Raw genomic sequence first — 20356 nt, 5'->3', positions numbered from 1 at the left:
GATGCAGTAATCCTTTTTTCCTCTGTTAAAAAAAACAGATGTAAACGGACAAAAGTTCAGTTTTTTTTCATGAAAAAAGGGCTCCAGGAATTAGCCTAGGTTAGCATTGCTGTGTGTTTAGCTGAACTCGCACAATTTCAATTCGGCAATGCAGTCTGACTTCAGCAGTGATTTGACAGACATCTGTGCGGGTTCCTGCACAGATGTCTATACAAATCGCCCCCCAAAATCACCAAAAATAGTACAGGAACTACTTTGGAAATTGTTGCGGCGCCACCGATTCTTGACAATAGCCGCTGATTTGGCATGCAATTTGTCATGTCAAATCACATTGCCAAATCGTACCAATGTGAACCTTGGCTCAAGTGGTTAAGGACTCTAGCTGGCAGATGTAAAAAACTCATGTAAAAACGGATGAAAAGGTGATGTGACTGAACTAATCAAACAAACCTTTTGCATGTGTGAAAGGGGCCTTAATCAGTGTCAACAATAATAAACCAGCCTTAAGTGGGGTACACACTATAAGAACATGGGGCGAACGTTTGTCCCATTTTTCTCGATGTTTCACAGAAAATTGGAAGCCGATGAAAGAAAATTCTTACGAATCTTAAAAATAATGATAATATTAGGCTTTTTTTGTTTGAGATCACGCGCAATCTTTCTTTTCTGATTTTTCTTGTACAAAAATCTTACAAAAAAAAAAAAAAAGTACACATTAACCACTTCAGCCCTGGAAGATTTGGCTGCTCAATGACCAAGCCATTTTTTGCGATACGACACTGCGTCGCTTTAACTGACAATTGCGGGGTCATGCAAAGTTATATCGAAACAAAATTGATATGGTCGTATTTGATCATCTCTACGTTTATTCTTTGCGTTATAAACAAAAAAGAGCGACAATTAAAAAAACACAATATTTTGTACTTTTTTGTTTTAATGAATATCCCCAATTTTTTTTAAAAAAAGCTATTTTTTTCCTCAGTTTAGGCTGATATGTATTCTTCATATTTTTGGTAAAAAAAAAAAAATGACAATAAGCGTATATTGATTGGCTTGCGCAAAAGTTATAGCGTCTAGAAAATAGGGGAAAAATTTATGGCATTTTTATTATTATTATTTTTTACTAGTAATGGCAGTGATCAGCGATTTTTTTTCAATTGTTTATTTATGTGATCCAGAAAAGACAAGACCCATCGTCCTAACATGAGAAAGAAAAATACAGAAAACTTAGTGTGTGAAGACATACGGTACAATCATGTCACAACAGTATACATGTCTCCATGGGTGGAGAGATCCGAGGAGCTTACACAGGTATATCCCCAGAGATCTCCCCACGTCCAACTTTCCTAGCTTCAACTTTCATCAGGCTTATTACAACAATTGTTCCACTGGGAGCACAGCCTTCTACACAACAATAGAGCAAGACATTTTCCCACGGGCCTCTCCCAGTTTTCTTTATATATATTAGTAGAGAATAGGGGGGAAAAATGGGAATATCTGTAGATTACAGATTATAGATGTTAGAGGAGATAAGAGTCAAAGAGGGGGAGGTAGACGAGGGAGGATGAGGGATGGGGGGGGGGGGATCATGAACATGGGCCCACAGAGTGTCCAGGGTTCCCCCTGGTAAAAGCCAGGTTGGTACAGTCATTGCATTGCGGGAGAACAGAGGGAAAGGTGCCTTACAATTCAGTCATCCATGTTGTTACCCAGGAGGGCCTGGCCCTCGTTCGAGAATGCAAAAAGGTCCACAAGGTCCAGGTTTTTTGAGTATAGGTCTCGCTGGTGTTTAGCTGTAAGTATGAGGTCTTCCAATTTGTTTATGTCTGCGACTTTTCTAAGCCATAGGTCAATGGTCGGTGGGTGTGGGGATTTCCATAGGAGGGGTATACATGCTTTGGCAGCGTGGAGAAGGTGGCGGAGCACCGATTTCTTATAAACTTTCGCCGGGGTCCCTGAATGCATGCAGAAGGAAGAAAGCCGGGTCGTCTGGGAAGGGGCGTTCCATAAACTTTTGCGCGATTTGACGTATTTTCCCCCAAAAGTTTACAAGTTTGGGACAAGACCAGAAGATGTGAAGGATAGTTCCTCGATCTTTCTGGCATCTCCAACAAAGGTCGGATGTCAAGGGAAAATATTTGTGTAGTTGTGATGGGGTTCTGTACCATCTCAACAGAATTTTAAAATGAGTCTCCTGTGCTTTTGTACAGATGGAGGATTTGTGTATAAAATGGAGGATGTGGAGTCGCTGTCTTGGGGTGAAGTTGCGATTTAGATCTCGCTCCCATCCGATCAATCCTGGGTGTTGGAAGCCTTCTGGGGGTGTATTCAACAGGTTGTATGTAAGTGAAAGTCTGTGTGGTAGGGCTCCTGTGTCTGAGCAATATTCCTCAAAGGTCGTGAGAGGTTGGCTAGGTTCTCTAGGGTGTGGTAGGGATTTTAAAAAGTGACCCAGCTGGAGTGCAATCAGGAAGTCCAAACGAAAGGGGCCCGCAGGGTCTGTAAGTTCTGGTATGGACACCCATCTACCCATGGTTTGGAAATGTGAGGCTTGGGAATAACCTGCTATGATCAGCTTTTGAATTATTGTTTTTAAGGCTGGGTTCACAGCAGGGGCCCAGTGCGTCCCTGTTCTCCATTTCACGGATAAATCAGGCCAAATTTTGGCCTGAATTCAGCCCTGAAACAGATCCAAAGATGCACAGGACTCCTGTGCAAGCCGCTCCACAGCCACCACAAATATGTGTGAATCGGCTCTATAGAAAGCCAGTCACAAACTCTTGGAGAAATAAAATTAGTGCGCTAATACTTGTAAAGTGAAACACAGTGCTCCTGTTGTACCTGTAAAAGAATGCAATGATAATATGTGAACTAACATTCACCAAATATGTCCTTAAATCTAGTTAACTAAAAATACTATAATAGATCTCTTATGTCACAGAACAATAGAGTCAATATGCGAGCAAAAATGACAGTGCAATAAAATGCTGTATAAACCTTCTGTGAAACGTGCAATATATGTGGGACGAATATCTTGAACTGGGTAAATCCTCCTAAAGCTGTGTCACTCAACAGTGTTTTGCTCTTATCAAACAAAATGTAAAGAATATAACTTGGTAGCTCACAATCCAGCATACATCTACCAATCCACCCAGCTTCGATCTCAAATGATAGCTCAATCCAGCTGATTTTTGTCCACCTTTCTTTTGGATTCTCTTGGTTTCTATGGACCCCTTTTTTCCCTGGCTCACGATTTGCATAAATTAAAAAAAGAGAAAAACAAACAATAGTGTAATACTGTTAGGATAAAATAGGGGACGGACTCAGTGCAAGAAAACCGATACACTCACAAATGCCCAATGTGGGTAAGCATATGATCGTGATAGTAACAGTCCGGCTCACTCCTCCTCACAGCCTCTCTGTGTGATCATCCACCTGTGTCTGACGTCACTGGCTCCTCCTCCCGACGCATTGTGTCACAGGTCACGTGACTTTTATCAAGATCACATACCGCTTTCAACGCGATCGTATGATAATTGGATCATTAGTACAGAGCTTTCGAGAGCCGATCACAACAGTTCATCTGATATTATTCGATCGGACAAGCATGAAAATTTTCCTCGTACAATTCCAGATCCTACGATTTTCGTTTAGTCAGTACGGTTGTCATCCGAAAATACAATACATTACAGCACATGACATTACTTCCGATTTTTTTTTTGCTGCTGTACGAAAAAAGTCATACGATATGTCGTACGATATTCGGATCATGTGTACGGGCCTTTAGTATCCAGGTACAAGAGAAGGAGAAACTCCATCACGTCTATGGGGTGGTTGTAGGAGTTTTGCACTCCACCCAAGGCACTCATCCTAATTTTTTGACTGTGAAACTTTGCCCATACATAGCGAACACCTTTTAACCCCTTCATTTCCGTGCTATAGCCAAATGACGGCTACAGTGCAGATCTACTTTGCTGGGAGGCCATCAATAGATGTCTTCCCCTTTGCACGCTCCCCACACGCCCCACATTGTGATCACTGAGTCAATAAAATCCCAGCCCCTTACCACATGATTAGCTGTCAGCCAATGACAGCTGATCACGTGATGTAAACAGAAGATCGGTAATCAGAGTGTGAGGAGAAAAAAAAGCCAATCACCAGCTTCAGTGCAAGGGACATCGGTCTCGAAGAGGAAGAGGTGAATCCGCCTCACCTGTGCCCACCAGTACCGCCTGCCAGTGCCATCTGCCAGTGCTGACACAGTGCCACGAATCAATGCCCACCAGTACATAAGTGCCAGCAAACAGTGCCATCTATCAATGCCCACGGGTGCCACCTATCAATGCCCACCAGTGGTGCCAATCAGTTCCACCTAGCAGTGCTGCCTATCAGTGTCACCTACCAGTACCAATCAGTTCCCATCACTTCCACCCATCAGTGCCCATCACTGCCACCTATCAATGTCCTTCAGTACCGCCCTTCAGTGCTGCCTATCAGTGCCACCTCTCAGTGCCCACCAATGCCACATATCAGTGCCCACCAGTGCCGCCTATTAGTGCCCATCAGTGTAGTCTATCAGTGCAGCCTCAACAGCATACATCAATGAAGGAGAAAAATTACCTGTTTGCAAAATGTATTAACAAATTCTAAAATGGTTTTGTATTTTAAAAAATAAAATTCGTTCTTTAATTTTTTTAACAAAAAATAAAAAAACCCAGAGGTGATCAAATACCACCAAAAGAAAGCTCTGTTTGTTGGAAAAAAAATTATAAAAATGTCACTTGGGTACAGTGTTGTGTGACCACATAATTTATGCTCAAAGAGTGACAGAGTTAAAAGCTGAAAATTGGTCTGGGCAGGAGGGGGGGGGGGGGGGGGGGGGTGGGGGGTTAGGTGCCCAGTAAGCAAGTGGTTAATTTTATTTATGTGTATGTGTGTTATACCGTATAAGAGGATCTGTATTCTAGATTGCTGGTCACAGGCGGTACTGCAACACCAAGCTTTTATTCTGAAGTGCACTGCAGCTTTCAGCTTAGGAGGCTATTCGGAGCAGCGGGCTTGTCAGCGTCAGTAAACTGCCAACCAACAGAAAATTCTGCTGATGTCCAAGAATCCAATCAGCTTTTGCTACACTGCATCCTCTGCGTATTAACCAGCAAGCATCTCTGTAATCACCTCTTTCTCCATAAATGGATTTTATTTTATCTGCGTTTTACAACATACCAGGTAATGTAAATACTCATTTGAGGACTGAATGATGCAGCAATTTCTGCAGGCACCTTTTTTTATAATTGACCAGGTAACATGGTGACATGTTGGGTTGCAATATTAATAGCATCTTATTAACTATTTAGATGATCTTTATTGCAGTCTGCATTACACACCTCCTCATTTGTTCATTTTATATAACAGACTCCTATCATTATCATCATCATCCTGTAACAAAAACTAAAAACTGCCCATGCATCACAAAAACACACCAAAAAATAAAAATATATTTTAAAAAAAGTATTTCAATAGAAACTGCAACTGCCTGCTTCTATTGTGTGTGTTTGTATGCCTTAGGCTTTATTCATCATCAGAAGATTTTTCATTAAATTTGCATTTATCTCTTGAGTCCTAAAAAAATCACTTTATATTCATGTTTACTTAAAAACATTTTGAACTGCAATTTTATTTTGTTGGAGGTTGCTTTGGTTTTCATTATTCCTTGTGCTTAGAAGGTTAACTCAGCAATTGAAGCATACAGTGTTGTCAGGTTAGATTAGTGCACATAGCAAAAAGGGTTCATGAAATACTGAGCAGGCTGTTGACAAAAGGGTAGAGTTTAGCATACTCCTTGTTTAACAACTTACCTGTTTAACGACCACTTGGACTTATGACCATGTTCTGTACATATGCAATTAAAACAACGTTATTGAGCTGGAGTTTTGTGTTTAGACATTTTTTTCACAATACAGTACAGTAGAGTAGTTAAGAATGCTTAAAATATTGATTACTTGTGTCTCCTCAACGTTGGAACGGAACCTGGTAGTTAAGTGAGGAGTACATGTATAGCCTAATAAATGCAGTTAGTATAAGAATTTTTGTTTATTTTTTTTATTCCCTATATTGCTTTTATTTCACTCTGGTTACCCTTTGGGGAGAGTTACCTTCTCTATGGGGTCTGTTATTAAAAACAAATTTGCACGGTCATCACAAAAAATCACCTTACTGTGTCTAATATGTCTATTAATCTTATAATTGTCAAATCCATCTAGTTGCCATAATGCAGTATTTTTCTGAAATACCTCAAACAGAAAAATGCTGCGTTATTGCCACTAGTGGGAGCTAATGACCATAGGAAGTAAACATATTACACGGCGCACACAAAAAAAAAAAAAAACACATTGCACAAAATGGCAGAAGTACGAGTAAGTTATTCACACAGCAATTTAAATATATATATATATATATATATATATATATATATATATATATATATATATATATATATATATATTTATTGTGACAGTAGGAGAAACTGTCAAGGTAACATTGATAGTTTGGGGGACCCAGGGTATGCACATTTGCTTGGTGCAAGGCTACAGAGCATAAATGTGGACTGGAAAAAACTGCTTTCGCAGCTTTCTACAGGTTTTGGTATTCGATCATGGGGCTCTGTAGTTTGGAGATCCCATAGTGTCTTGGGTGGGATGAGATCTCCAACCCAGTGTTCAGACTTTGTAGATGACCAGCAGGGTGTGTGCCCAGGTGAGCACAGCACTTATGAGGGTATGGGAAGGCCTCGTGGCTCCCAGTTGGAGACTGCTCCACACCCAGAGAGACAGGAGGTCTCCAGGAGTCAGAGGGGCTGCAGGAGGCAGCCAGAATGTTTGTGACTGCAAGAGGCAGAGTTCTGGGCGCTAAAGTGAAGCCATCCACATTGAACAATCCTGTGGTCTGTGTGACCAGGATAAAGGGCAGAGGTACTGCTAAAGAGAGTCAGGTGGGCTAGCATTTTCTGTTGTGTTTATTTGCTGGAGAAGAACCCCTGCGTGGGAAACCTTTATGTTACAGACTTTGATTTGCCTTTTTAATAAAAATGGGCTACCACGCCCTTAAATATAGTTCCTGACTGGCTTGAATCACTGACAAACGCATCTGCCATGAGAGCTAATGGTCCCCAATATTACAAGCGGTGGAGAATGCGGGCACAAGATGGTGGAATCCTGGTCCTTGCTCCACAGTGAGTTCAGTTTAGGAACTATTGGCTGTGTGTGGAAGTGCAGTAAGGCAAAAGGCACTGCTTGTTGCAAGTGGTGTACCTGTGAATGAAAAGTCAATTATTTGTGTGCATGAGACAGCACTGTGTGTGCACTGTGCAGGTAAGGAAAGCTTGCATGAAGTGAAAAGAAACTTGCTTTAAAGTGACAGGGCTTCATTTTTTGCTGGAGGGCGCAAAAGTGTGGTGGAGTGACTGCAAAGATGAAGCAAGAGTTTGAGCCTGCCAGAGAATATTGCAGACTGTTTTTTGCTACACCAACTCAAGTTAACTCAACTCAAGGGGAAGTGCATGCTGTTGCCTCTGGCAATGCTGGTGCAAGCAGGCCAGCTATTAATGTGCAAAGTCGCAAGCTTATAAGAGGATGCAATTGAGGAAGCCCTGTTAAGGCGCAGAAGCAAGAGTGCTGTTTGCGGTGCAGAGAGTGGGGGCATGTTCTTTCTAAGTGCCCTTTGTCTCAGTCTCCAATACAAGGTGACACATTGAGGAATCCTGTGGTCTGTGTGACCAGGATAAAGGGCAGAGGTACTGTTAAAGAGCCAGAGGGGCTTGCATTTTCTGTTGTGTTTATTCGCAGCATAAGAACCCCTGCATGGGAAACCTTTGTTACAGACTTTTATCTGCCTTTTTAATAAAAATGGGCTACCACGCCCTTAAATATATAGTTCCTGACTGGCTTGAATCACTGACAAATGCATCTACCACAAGAGCCAATGGTTCCTGATATTACAATATAATATATATAAAATAGACCCCCTATATCTACTTTAAGACCAGGCCTTTTGTGGCACTATTATTTTTTGGTAGAACATTTATTAGAATCCCCAACCATTATATATATATTTTTTAAAGCAGAGGCCATAGAGAATAAATTGGTGGGTGTTGCAAGTTTTTATATAACATAATTATAAAATATATAAATATATATATATATATATTTATATTATAACATGATATTTTCACAGGGGTTTTTCAAACAATATTTTTTTTTAAATACACTTTTTTAATTTCAATGCAAATCACAATGCATACCCAATTTTTTGCTAAAATATAAAGGATGTCCATAAGGGACACTATCGGCTTCTGGACCACCCATCGCATATATACTGTGGCAGAGCGGCCCGGCTGTGCGAAATCACGTTCCTGTATGTGAACGAGGTCTGGGGCACGCCCGCGTGCCACTGACGACCCACTGTGATTGGCCCCAGCGGGAGCCAGTCAGCGGGTCCGCAGTCATCAGCGATCATTCAGGAGGACTGGCAGAAAGGCCTCATTACTAGTTTTCATAATTCTTTCAGACATAGGAAATCAGGAACCCGGAGAATCAGCCTAGTGGAACAGCAAGCAGTATCAGGAACCAGAAGGGATGTCAGCCAAGCAAGTCTTCAACAGGTACAAAGGAGAGAGTCTCTGGATGTGTTGACCAAGGCAAAGGCAGAGAGGAACTGAACTGAACAGCTTATGTAACCAGCAGGACTGATGAACAGAATATCATCATCAGGCGAGTCACTGTGGAAAACATTGGAGCTGGCAATTAACCGACAGCTGAGCGGCCTGCTCTGATAAGGAAGGGCTGAACCCAGCGCTGACAATACCCTCTCTTCAATGACCCCTCACCCTCAGAGGACCACCAGGTTTGAGGGGAAAACGTCTATAGAAAGCACGGAGGAGGACAGGGGCATGTACACCTGAGGATGAGACCAAAGAGTGTTCCTCCGGACTGTACCCTTTCCAATGCACCAGGTATTGTATGCACCTGATGAACCTACGGGATTTAATAATGGATGGTACTTCATACTCCTCATGGTTCTCAACCTGTACTGGGTGAGGATGTGGCACTGAGGTGGCTGCAGACCAAATGTTTTAATAAGGAGACATGGAATACATTTGAGATACGCATATTAGAAGGAAGGTCTAAAGCGTAAGCCAACTAGTTAATCCTGTGGAGAATACAGAAAAGCCCAATAAACCGAGGTGCCAGCTTCAGTGAGGGAACACTGAGTTAGAGGTTGTGAGATGACAACCAGACCCTGTCCCCACCCTGGTAGGAAGGCGCAGGCAGGCGTCTGCGGTCAGCATGGAGTCTGTGTCAGGAACCATGAAACAGACAGAGACAGAAGTACAATCTAATCACACTTGTTTATTAAATAAAATAAAAAATTAAATAATCAGCCAGTCCAGACGTCAGGGATCCACGCTGAGCAACTGCAAGCAGAATGGAGGCCAGGAGGGATGTTAGCAAGCCAGTCTTGAAACAGCAGGAGGTGGTTCCTAGTGATGTGACCAAACGTGAAGGCAAAGGAGAAATGAGCTGGAAGACTTATATATAGGCAGGTCAGACGAGCATCATCGGGAACAGCTGGTAACTGAAGAGAGAGAAGAGAGCTGGTAATTAGCCGACAGCTGAGTGGCCAGCCCAGAGGAGGAAGGGCTAAGCCAGCCCTGTCAGTACCCCCCCCCCCCCTCAATGACCCCTCTCCCTCAGAGGGCCACCGGGCTTGAGGGGAAACCGTCTATGGAACTCGCGGAGGAGGACAGGGGCATGTACGTCAGAGGATGAAACCCAGGAGCGTTCCTCCGGACCGTACCCCTTCCAATGCACCAGGTACTGTATGCGCCCACGGAACCTACGGGAGTCAACAATGGATTGTACCTCATACTCCTTATGGTTCTCAACCTGAATAGGGTCGTGGCACCGAGGTGGTAAATCGGTTACAGACCAACGGTTTCAATAAGGAGACATGAAAACACATTTGAGATGCGCATACTAGGAGGAAGTTCCGACGCGTAAGCTACTGGGTTAATCCTGCGAAGGATACGGAAAGGCCCAATAAACTGAGGTGCAAACTTCAGTGAGGGAACACGGAGCCGGAGGTTGCAAGATGACAGCCAGACCCTGTCCCCAACCTGTTAGGAAGGCGCTGGCAGTCGTCTGCGGTCAGCATGGAGTCTGTACCTATCATTAGCATGACGCAAAGCCTCCTGGACTTGTACCCAAGTGGAACGAAGACCATGGAGATGCTCCTCTAACGCAGGAATACTCTGCGGAACAAACGAGTCAGGCAGCATGGAAGGTTGGAAACCATAATTTGCCATAAATAGAGACAATCGGGAGGCAGAATTCAAGGCACTGTTGTGAGCAAACTCTGCCCAAGGTAATAGGTCAGACCAGTTGTTATGATGGTCAGAAATATAGCAACGTAGGAATTGCTCCAAGGACTGCTTGGCTCGTTCTGCGGCCCCATTAGACTGCGGGTGATACGCAGAAGAGAACGCAAGCTGTATTCCCAACTGTGCACAAAAGGCTCGCCAGAACCGGGAGACAAACTGACTGCTCCTATCCGAGACAATCACCTTGGGTAGCCCATGTAAGCGAAAGATCTCCGAGCAAAAATGGAAGCCAGTTCCTTAGAGGTGGGCAACTTCTTAAGTGGAATACAATGACACATCTTTGAGAACCGGTCCACCACCATAAGGATAACAGTGTTGCCTTGGGAGTTGGGCAATTCCACAATGAAATCCATAGACAGGTGAGTCCAGGGCCTCTCTCCATTGGGTATGGGTTGTAGGAGGCCCACTGGAAGGTGTCGTGGAGTCTCACGGATGCATAGCGCTCTCAGAGTTAGGACGTTGAGACAGAAGGGCGCCAACTCCAGTCTCAGAAGCATCAACTTCTAGGATAAAAGGCAACACAGGAGCAGAAACAAAGGCAGCCATGAGAGTCTCAAAGGCCTTAATGGACTCCGGAGACCAACTCTGTAGGTTACTGTTATTTCTGGTCATATCAGTCAGAGGCTTGACCAGAGACGAGAAGTTACGAATAAACTTCCGATAGTAATTGGCAAAGCCCAGGAAACGCTGCAGAGGACATAAACCCACGGGTCGAGGCCACTTTAGGACTGCCGAAAGTTTCTCTGGGTGCATTGAAAAACCTGCAGCGGAAATGATATAGCCCAGGAATGTAACCTGTTCACGATGGAACTCGCACTTCTCCAGTTTACAATAGAGATTGTTCTCTCTTAGTTTCTGAAGTACACAACAGACATCTGTCTGGTGGCTCTCCAGGGACTTGGAAAATATGAGGATATCATCGAGATAGACCACCACACACAACTGCAACAAATCTCGGAGGACATAGTTAATAAATTCCTGGAAAACTGCCGGGGCGTTACAAAGGCCAAAAGGCATTACCAGGTATTCATAATGGCCTGTTCAGGTATTAAACGCAGTCTTCCACTCGTCACCCTCCTTAATGCGCACGAGATTGTATGCCCCTCTCAGGTCAAGATTCGTGAAAACCGTTGCTCCCTTGAGGCAGTCAAATAACTCAGTAATCAATGGAATCGGGTAGGCATTCTTAATCGTGACACGATTGAGACCCCTATAATCTATACAAGGTCTCAGTTCACCGCTCTTCTTTTTCACAAAGAAGAAACCAGCACCAGCAGGAGATGAGGATTTGCGGATGAAACCTCAAGAAAGTGCATCAGCAACATACTCCTCCATGGCCTTATCCTCCAAGACCGACAAAGGGTAAACCCGGCCACGAGGAGGTATGGCACCAGGTTGTAGGTCAATTGCGCAATCATAAGGCCAGTGTGGAGGCAAACTACCGGCTTGACCTTTATCAAAGACATCGCCAAAATCACGGTACTAGTCCGGCAGGGAGGGGAGTGAAGTGGTGCACAGGACCTTGGATACCTTCTGGAAGCATGTCTCACTGCATTGTGGTGACCAGGAGAGAACCTCAGCACGGAGCCAATCAAAAGAGGGGTTATGCCTCTGTAACCAAGGATAACCAATAACCAGTGGAAATCTGGATGAGGAAATAACTTGGAATTGGATTATCTCATGGTGAAGAGCCCCTACGGCCATGGACAACAGAACCGTCTCATGAGTCACATGGGCAGGCTGTAAAGGTCTCCCATCAAGAGCCTCAATGGCAAGTGGAGTGTCACGCAGCTGCAGCGGAATAGTGTGCTGCAAAACAAATGCAGCATCAATGAACAGGTCTGCAGCCCCAGAGTCGATTAGAGCCTGTATCTCGATGGACGACTCAGCCCAAGAAAGAGTGACCAAAACCAGGGGCTTATCCTTCTGGATAACTGGGGGCGAAACAATGCCACCTAAGGTCTGTCCATGACAGGACCTCAAGGTTCGGGAGTTCCCTGGACGGGTAGGACAAGACTTCAAAAAGTGACCTGCCTGGTCACAATAAAAGCACAATCTCTCCCTCCTCCTAAAGGCTCTCTCATCTGAAGAGAGACGCGTGAAGCCCAGGTGCATGGGTTCATCTTCACTGACCAACTCGGTACCAGGTGGCATGGGAGGTGAGGGAGGCATGGGTGGGACAACAAAGCTCAGAGGAAAACGTACAGGAGGCTTCCGCAAGCGCTCCTTAAGAGAAAGAGAAAGTCTTTCTCTGAGTCTGGAGTCAATGAGGATGGCAAACGAGATCAAGCTCTCCAGCTCAGTGGGTATATCTCAGGCTGCTATCTCATCCTTGATGGAATCCGAGAGACCATGAGAAAAAGCAGCCATGAGGGCCTCATTGTTCCAAGCAACCTCTGCTGCCAGAGTACGGAATTCAATGGCGTAGTCGGCAACAGTTCTCATACTCTGATGGACATGAGGCACTTGGCAGCAGAAGCGTGCGGGAACGTCAAAAACCCTTTTAAAGGAGGCCACAAACTGAGGGTAACTCAAGACAACAGGTTTTTGCATCTCCCATAGAGGGTTAGCCCAGGCCAAGGCTCTCTCAGAAAGCAAAGATATCACGAAACCTACTTTGCTTCTGTCCGTGGGAAATGCCTGGGGCAGCATATCGAAGTATATCTCAACCTGATTGAGAAACCCTCTGCATTGAACTGGATCGCCCCCAAATCGCTGGGGAAGCGGAGCAGAACCAGACATACCTCTTCTAGAGGTAATACTTGAGGCGGGTGCCTGCACAGAGACTGGCGCAGCAGCAGGGACGGCCTGCGACTCAGGTTGTACTGGAGCAGCCACCGTGGGGGATTCCAGGTGAGCCGTGCAATTCCGGAGCGTTTGTAACGCCAAGGCAAACTGATCCATGCGGTGATCTTACTCATCCAATCTGGAAAAAATATTACCAACAAGTGGACTGACTGTATCTTCTGAATTCATGGCCTTCACGTACTGTCAGGAACCATGAAACAGACAGAGACAGAAGTACAATCTAATCACACTTGTTTATTAATAAAAATAAAAAGATAAATAGGAAAAAGCGTAGTCAAGCAAGCCAGAGTCCAGTAGCCAGATCGGGAAGTCTGCCAGTCCAAAGTTCATAAACCAGATCGGGTAATCAGCCAGTCCAGACGTCAGGGATCCACAGAGAGCAACTGCAAGCAGGATGGAAGCCAGGAGGGATGTTAGCAAGCCAGTCTTGAAACAGCAGGAGATGGTTCCTAGTGATGTGACCAAACGTGAATGCAAAGGAGAAATGAGCTGGAAGACTTATATATAGGCAGGCCAGACGAGCATCATCGGAAACAGCTGGTAACTGAAGAGAGAGAAGAGAGCTGGCAATTAGCCGACAGCTGAGCGGCCAGCCCAGAGGAGCCCTGACAGTCTGTACCTATCATTGGCATGTTGCAAAGCCTCCTGGACTTGTGCCCAAGTGGAAGGAAGACCACTGAGATGCTCCTCTAATACAAGGATGGATTAAATGAGTCAGGCAACATGGAAGGTTGGAAACCATAGTTTGTCATAAACGGGGACAATCAGGAAGCAGAATTCAAGGCACTATTGTGACAAAACTCTGCCCAAGGTAAGAGGTCTGACCAGTTGTTAGGATGGTCAGAAATATAGCAAATGTAGAAACTGTTCCAAGGACTGGTTGGATCGTTCTGTGGCCCCATTAGACTGCAGGTGATACACAGAGGAGAAAGAAAGCTGAATTCCCAACTGTGCACAAAAGGCTCACCAGAACCGGGACACAAACTGACTATCCCTGTCTGAGATGATCGCCTTGGGTAGCCCATGTAAACGAAAGATCTCCCAAGCAAAAATGGAAGCCAATTCCTTAGATGTCGGCAACTTCTTAAGTGGAATACAATGAGACATCATCGAGAATCAATCAACCACCATAAGGATAACTGTTGCCCTGAGAGTTGGGTAACTCCACAATCTAATCCATAGACAGGTGAGTCCAAGGCCTCCCTCCATTGGGTATGGGCTGTAGGAAGAAGGTGTCGTGGTGTTTTACTCTAAGCACACACGGAACAAGCAGCTACAAAGGCGGCTACATCAGCACGTAGACTAGGCCACCACAATTGTTGGGAAATGGGCCAAAAGAGTTTATTCTTCCCAGGGTGGCCAGTAGCCTTGGGAGAATGGTCTGGTGCACGGCAGTACAGAAACTCTCAGAGACAAAGCAGCAGCAATCAAGGTTTCTCAGGAGGAGCATGGACCTGAGTAACAAGAGTTTTGTCACCCAAAGGAGAAGTGAGACTAGTGCGAAGCGTAGCCATGATACGATCAGGAGGAATCAGAGGAACAGGAACTGATCCCATCTTGGAAGTGGAGAAAAAATGTCACGACAAAGCGTCAGCCCTTACATTCTTAGTACCGAGTAAGAATGAGACAATGTAGTTGAAACTTGATAAGAAAAGAGCCCATCGCACCCTTCTGGGAGAGAGACGTTAGCCTCAGACAAGAATGTGAGATTCTTATGGTCAGTAAGAATGAGAACCAGCACAGTGGTACCTTTGAGGAGATGCCTCCACTCTTTAAGGGCTAAAATGATCGCTAACAACTCTGTCTCCAATCTCCTAATTGCATTCTGCAGGTGACAATTTCTTGTAAAAGTAGTCACAAGGATGCATAGCGCTCTCAGAGGTAGGATGTTAAGACGGAAGGGCCCCAACTCCAGTCTCCGAAGCATCAACCTCAAGGATAAAGAGTAACATAGGATCAGGATGTGCCAACACAGGAGTAGAAACAAAGGCAGCCTTGAGACTCTCAAAGGCCTTAATGGACTCTGGAGACCAACTCTGTGGGTTACCGTCCTTTCTGGTCATATCAGTCAGGGGCTTGACCAGAGACGAGAAGTTAAGAATAAACTTTCTATAATAATTGCGGGGTACTCATAATGGCAAGATTGTATGCTCCTCTCAAAGCCTCTTTGTGAAAACCAGCGGTCAAATAACTCCGTATTCAGAGGAATTAGATAAGCATTCCTAATCGTGAAATGATTGAGACCCTTATAATCAATACAAGGTCTCAGTTCACCATTGCTCTTCTTCACAAAGAAGAAACCAGCACCAGCAGGAGACGTGGACTTGCAGATGAATCCTCGAGAAAGTGCGTCTGCAACATACTCCTCCATGGCCTTATCCTCCGAGACTGACAAAGGGTAAACCGGGCCACGAGGAGGTATGGCACCAGGTTGAAGGTCAATTGCGCAATCATATGACCGGTGTGGAGGCAAACTACTGGCTTGACCTCGACATCACTAAAATCGATGTACTCCCCCGGTAGGGAGGAGAGTAAACAGGTGCATAGGACCTACAGTACATTCTGTAAACATGTCTTGCTGCATTATGGCGACCAGGAGAGAACCTCAGCACAAAGCCAATCAAAAGAGGAGCTGTGCCTCTATAACCAATAACCAGCGGAAACTTAGGTGAGGAAATAACTTGAAATTGGATTATCTTATGGTGAAGAGCCCCTTGGGGCATGAACAAGTCTCATGAGTCACATGGGCAGGCTGTAAAGTTCTCCCGTCAAGAACCACAATGGGAAGTGGAGTGGCACGAAGCTGCAGCAGAATCGAGCGTTTAGACACAAGTGCAGCATCAATGAACAGGCCTGCAGCCCCAGAGTCGATTAGAGCCTGTATCTCGGCAGATGACTCAGACCAAGAAATGGTGACCGAAACCAGGGGCTTATCCTTCTGGATAACTGGGGACGAAACAACATCACCTAAGGTCTGTCCGCTACAGGACCTCAAGGTTCGGGCGTTCCCTGGACAGGTAGGACAAGACTTCAAAAAGTGACCTGCCTGGCCACAATAAAGGCAAACTCTCTCCCTCCTCCTAAGGGTTCTCTCATCTTCAGAGAGACATGTGAAGCCCAAGTGCATGGGTTTATCTTCACTGACTGACTCGGTACCAGGAGGAATAGGAACTTAGGGAGGCAAGGGTGTGACAGCAAAGATCAGAGACAAATGTACAGGAAGCTCCCGCAAGCGCTTCTTAACCACTTTCAGACCGTACCATTTTGCTGGTAAATGACCAGAGGTCTTTTTACACTTTGGCACTGCGCTGCTTTAACTGGTAATTGCGCGGTCATGCAATGTTGTACCCAAACAAAATTTGCGTCCTTTTCTTCCCACAAATAGAGCTTTCTTTTGATGGTATTTGATTGCCTCTGCGATTTTTATTTTTTGCGATATAAACGTAAAAAGACCGCAAATTTTGAAAAAAAATGATATTTTCTAATTTTTGTTATTAGAAAAATCCAATAAACTCAATTTTAGTCATACATTTAGGCCAAAATGTATTCAGCCACATGTCTTTGGTAAAAAAAAAGTCAATAATTGTATATTTATTGGTTTGCGCAAAAGTTGTCACATCTACAAACTAAGGTACGTTTTCTGGAATTTACGCAGCTTTTAGTTTACGACTGCCTATCTCATTTCTTGAGGTGCTAAAATGGCAGGGCAGTACAAAACCCCCCCAAATGACCCCATTTTGGAAAGTAGACCCCCTAAGGAAATTGATAAGAGGCATGTTGAGCCCATTGAATATTTTATTTTTTTGCCTCAAGCGTTTGAATAATGACAAAAAAAAAAATTATTTTTTTTTTTTTACACAAAGTTGTCACTAAATGATATATTGCTCACACATGCTATGGGCGTATGTGAAATGAAACCCCAAAATAAATTCTGCTGCTTCTCCTGAGTACGGGGATACCACATATGTGGGACTTTTTGGGAGCCTAGCCGCGTACGGGGCCCCGAAAACCAAGCACCGCCTTCAGGCTTTCTAAGGGCGTAAATTTTTGAGTTCACTTCTCACTACCTATTACAGTTTTGAAGGCCATAAAATGCCAAGATGGCACAAAACCCCCACAAATGACCCCATTTTAGAAAGTAGACACCCCAAGCTATTTGCTGAGAGGCATGTTGAGTTCATGGAATATTTTATATTTTGCCACAAGTTGCGGGAAAATTACAAACTTTTTTTTTTTTTTCACAAAGTTGTCACTAAATGATATATTGCTCATGCATGCCATGGGCATATGTGAAATGACACCCCAAAATAAATTCTGCTGCTTCTCCTGAGTACGGGGATACCACATATGTGGGACTTTTTGGGAGCCTAGCCGCGTACGGGGCCCCGAAAACCAAGCACCGCCTTCAGGCTTTCTAAGGGCGTAAATTTTTGAGTTCACTTCTCACTACCTATTACAGTTTTGAAGGCCATAAAATGCCAAGATGGCACAAAACCCCCACAAATGACCCCATTTTAGAAAGTAGACACCCCAAGCTATTTGCTGAGAGGCATGTTGAGTCTATGGAATATTTTATATTTTGCCACAAGTTGCGGGAAAATTACAAACTTTTTTTTTTTTTTTCACAAAGTTGTCACTAAATGATATATTGCTCACGCATGCCATGGGCTATTTGCTGAGAGGCATGTTGAGTTCATGGAATATTTTATATTTTGCCACAAGTTGCGGGAAAATTACAAACTTTTTTTTTTTTTTTTTCACAAAGTTGTCACTAAATGATATATTGCTCATGCATGCCATGGGCATATGTGAAATGACACCCCAAAATAAATTCTGCTGCTTCTCCTGAGTACGGGGATACCACATATGTGGGACTTTTTGGGAGCCTAGCCGCGTACGGGGCCCCGAAAACCAAGCACCGCCTTCAGGCTTTCTAAGGGCGTTACAGTTTTGAAGGCCATAAAATGCCAAGATGGCACAAACCCCCCCCAAATGACCCCATTTTGGAAAGTAGACACCCCTAAATTTAGGGGTACACTAGTGAGACTAGGTAATAAATGGCGGGTGCCCTGAAACTATAAAAAAAATAACTAACCAACCAGCGTCACCTGTAACAGTTATATGGTGATCACTGGTGAAAGGGTTAACTAGGGGCAATCAGGGGGCTTTATGCGGTAGTATATGGGGGTCCCTGGCGCTATAAAAAGCTGCGGCGAACCTAAATACCTACCTGCCTAACTAGCGTCACTTGTGACACTAATACAGCGATCAGAAAAACGATCGCTTATTAGGCTGGGTTCACACTGGAGCGATGCGGGAACGCCACGAATGCGCGGCGGGTTCCCGCATCGCATGCCTCCCGGCGGCAGTTCACACTGCCCTATGCGAACTGCTGGGAGTGTCAGTGAAATGTTAATGACACCCCCAGATCAGTTCGCATATCGCAGTGCGATCTGCAAACTTGGATCGCATGGTGTGAACACCCATTCTGCTGCGGACCAAAAAAAGGGTCCCGTGCGAGTTTGCGGCGGGTGCGGCGGGTGCGACACGAATTCAGCCATACTATCTGTATAGCTGAACTCGAATCGCACAGAGATCGGATGTGATTTGCACTGCAGTGCGGTGCGAATCACATCCATTCTCATAAACCGCTGCAATGTGAACCCAGCCTTAGTGACACTGGCGACGGGGGGTGATCACGGGGTTAAACCTTTATTGGGGGGGTTAGGGGGGTACCTTAGAACTAAAGGGGGCTAACCCTAACTGCCCTAACAGTTATTAGTCACAAATGACACCCGCCGGGTGATCAGGGGGTTAAACCTTTATTAGGTAATAAATGGCGGGTGCCCTGAAACTATAAAAAAATAACTAACCAACCAGCGTCACCTGTAACAGTTATATGGTGATCACTGGTGAAAGGGTTAACTAGGGGGCAATCAGGGGGCTTTATGCGGTAGTATATGGGGGTCCCTGGCGCTATAAAAAGCTGCGGCGAACCTAAATACCTACCTGCCTAACTAGCGTCACCTGTGACACTAATACGGCGATCAGAAAAATGATTGCTTATTAGGCTGGGTTCACACTGGAGCGATGCGGAAACGCCGCGAATCCGCGGCGGGTTCCCGCATCGCATGCCTCCCGGCGGCAGTTCACACTGCCCTATGCGAACTGCTGGGAGTGTCAGTGAAATGTTACTGACACCCCCAGATCAGTTCGCATATCGCAGTGCGATCTGCAAACTCGGATCGCATGGTGTGAACACCCATGCGATCCGATTCTGCTGCGGGCCAAAAAAAGGGTCCCGTGCGAATTTGCGGCGGGTGCGGCGGGTGCGGCGGGTGCGGCGAATGGCTGAACTCGAATCGCACAGAGATCGGATGTGATTTGCACTGCAGTGCGGTGCGAATCACATTCGTTCTCATAAACCGCTGCAATGTGAACCCAGCCTTAGTGACACTGGCGACGGGGGGTGATCACGGGGTTAAACCTTTATTGGGGGGGTTAGGGGGGTACATTAGAACTAAAGGGGGCTAACCCTAACTGCCCTAACATTTATTACAGTCACAAATGACACCAATGCAAAAAAAAAAATGACATTGGTGTCACTGTGACTGGGGGGCAGGGGTAATTGGGGGGTGATCGGGGGGTAAAGGGGGGGTGTGAGTGTGCCTGGCATGTTCTACTGTGTGTGTAGAGTGTTGGTGCAACTCACCGATCCGCTCTCCTCCGTGTCGGAACGAAAAATACCGACACGGAGGAGAGAATACATCACTTCCTCTCCTGTGTTTACATTACAGGAGAGGAAGTGATGTCACGGGGGATTTCTATTCGTCGGGAGCGATCGCGAGGGGGTGGCCATGAATGAATGGCCGTCCCCTCGTCCGGGATCGCTCCCGAACGAATACCGACCGCCGCAGGCACCGGGCGGGGGCCCGAACGGGCCCCCGACCCGCGGGAGGCAAGGGACGTACATGTAAGCCCTTATGCCTGCCAGTGCCATTCTGCCGACGTACATCGGCGTGCGGCGGTCGGCAACTGGTTAAAAGAGAGTCTGAGTCTCGAGTCAATGAGGATGGCAAACATGATCAACTTCTCCAGCTCAGTGGGTATATC

The 20356-nt window shown here is 45.3% G+C and overlaps 1 protein-coding gene across 2 annotated transcripts in view; it reads left to right on the top strand.

Annotated features, from left to right (window-relative positions):
* The first annotated feature begins 4991 nt into the window (after window positions 1-4991).
* The window catches only part of LOC143934248 (carotenoid-cleaving dioxygenase, mitochondrial-like), a 132056-nt gene continuing 116691 nt past the window's right edge, over window positions 4992-20356 (top strand). For both annotated transcript variants that reach the window (XM_077457699.1, XM_077457694.1), the window contains exon 1: window positions 4992-5226. Coding sequence is in view for 1 of the 2 variants with exons in the window: in XM_077457694.1 (XP_077313820.1) it covers window positions 5190-5226 (37 nt within the window). In the remaining variant the exon portion in view is untranslated. The remainder of the gene's footprint in view (window positions 5227-20356) is intronic.

Source organism: Lithobates pipiens, unplaced genomic scaffold (assembly GCF_037356315.1).
Source record: "Lithobates pipiens isolate NorthernLeopardFrog02 unplaced genomic scaffold, aLitPip1_a1.2 Scaffold_27, whole genome shotgun sequence".
NCBI classification, from domain to species: domain Eukaryota; kingdom Metazoa; phylum Chordata; class Amphibia; order Anura; family Ranidae; genus Lithobates; species Lithobates pipiens.
This window is presented reverse-complemented; position numbering and strand designations above follow the sequence as displayed.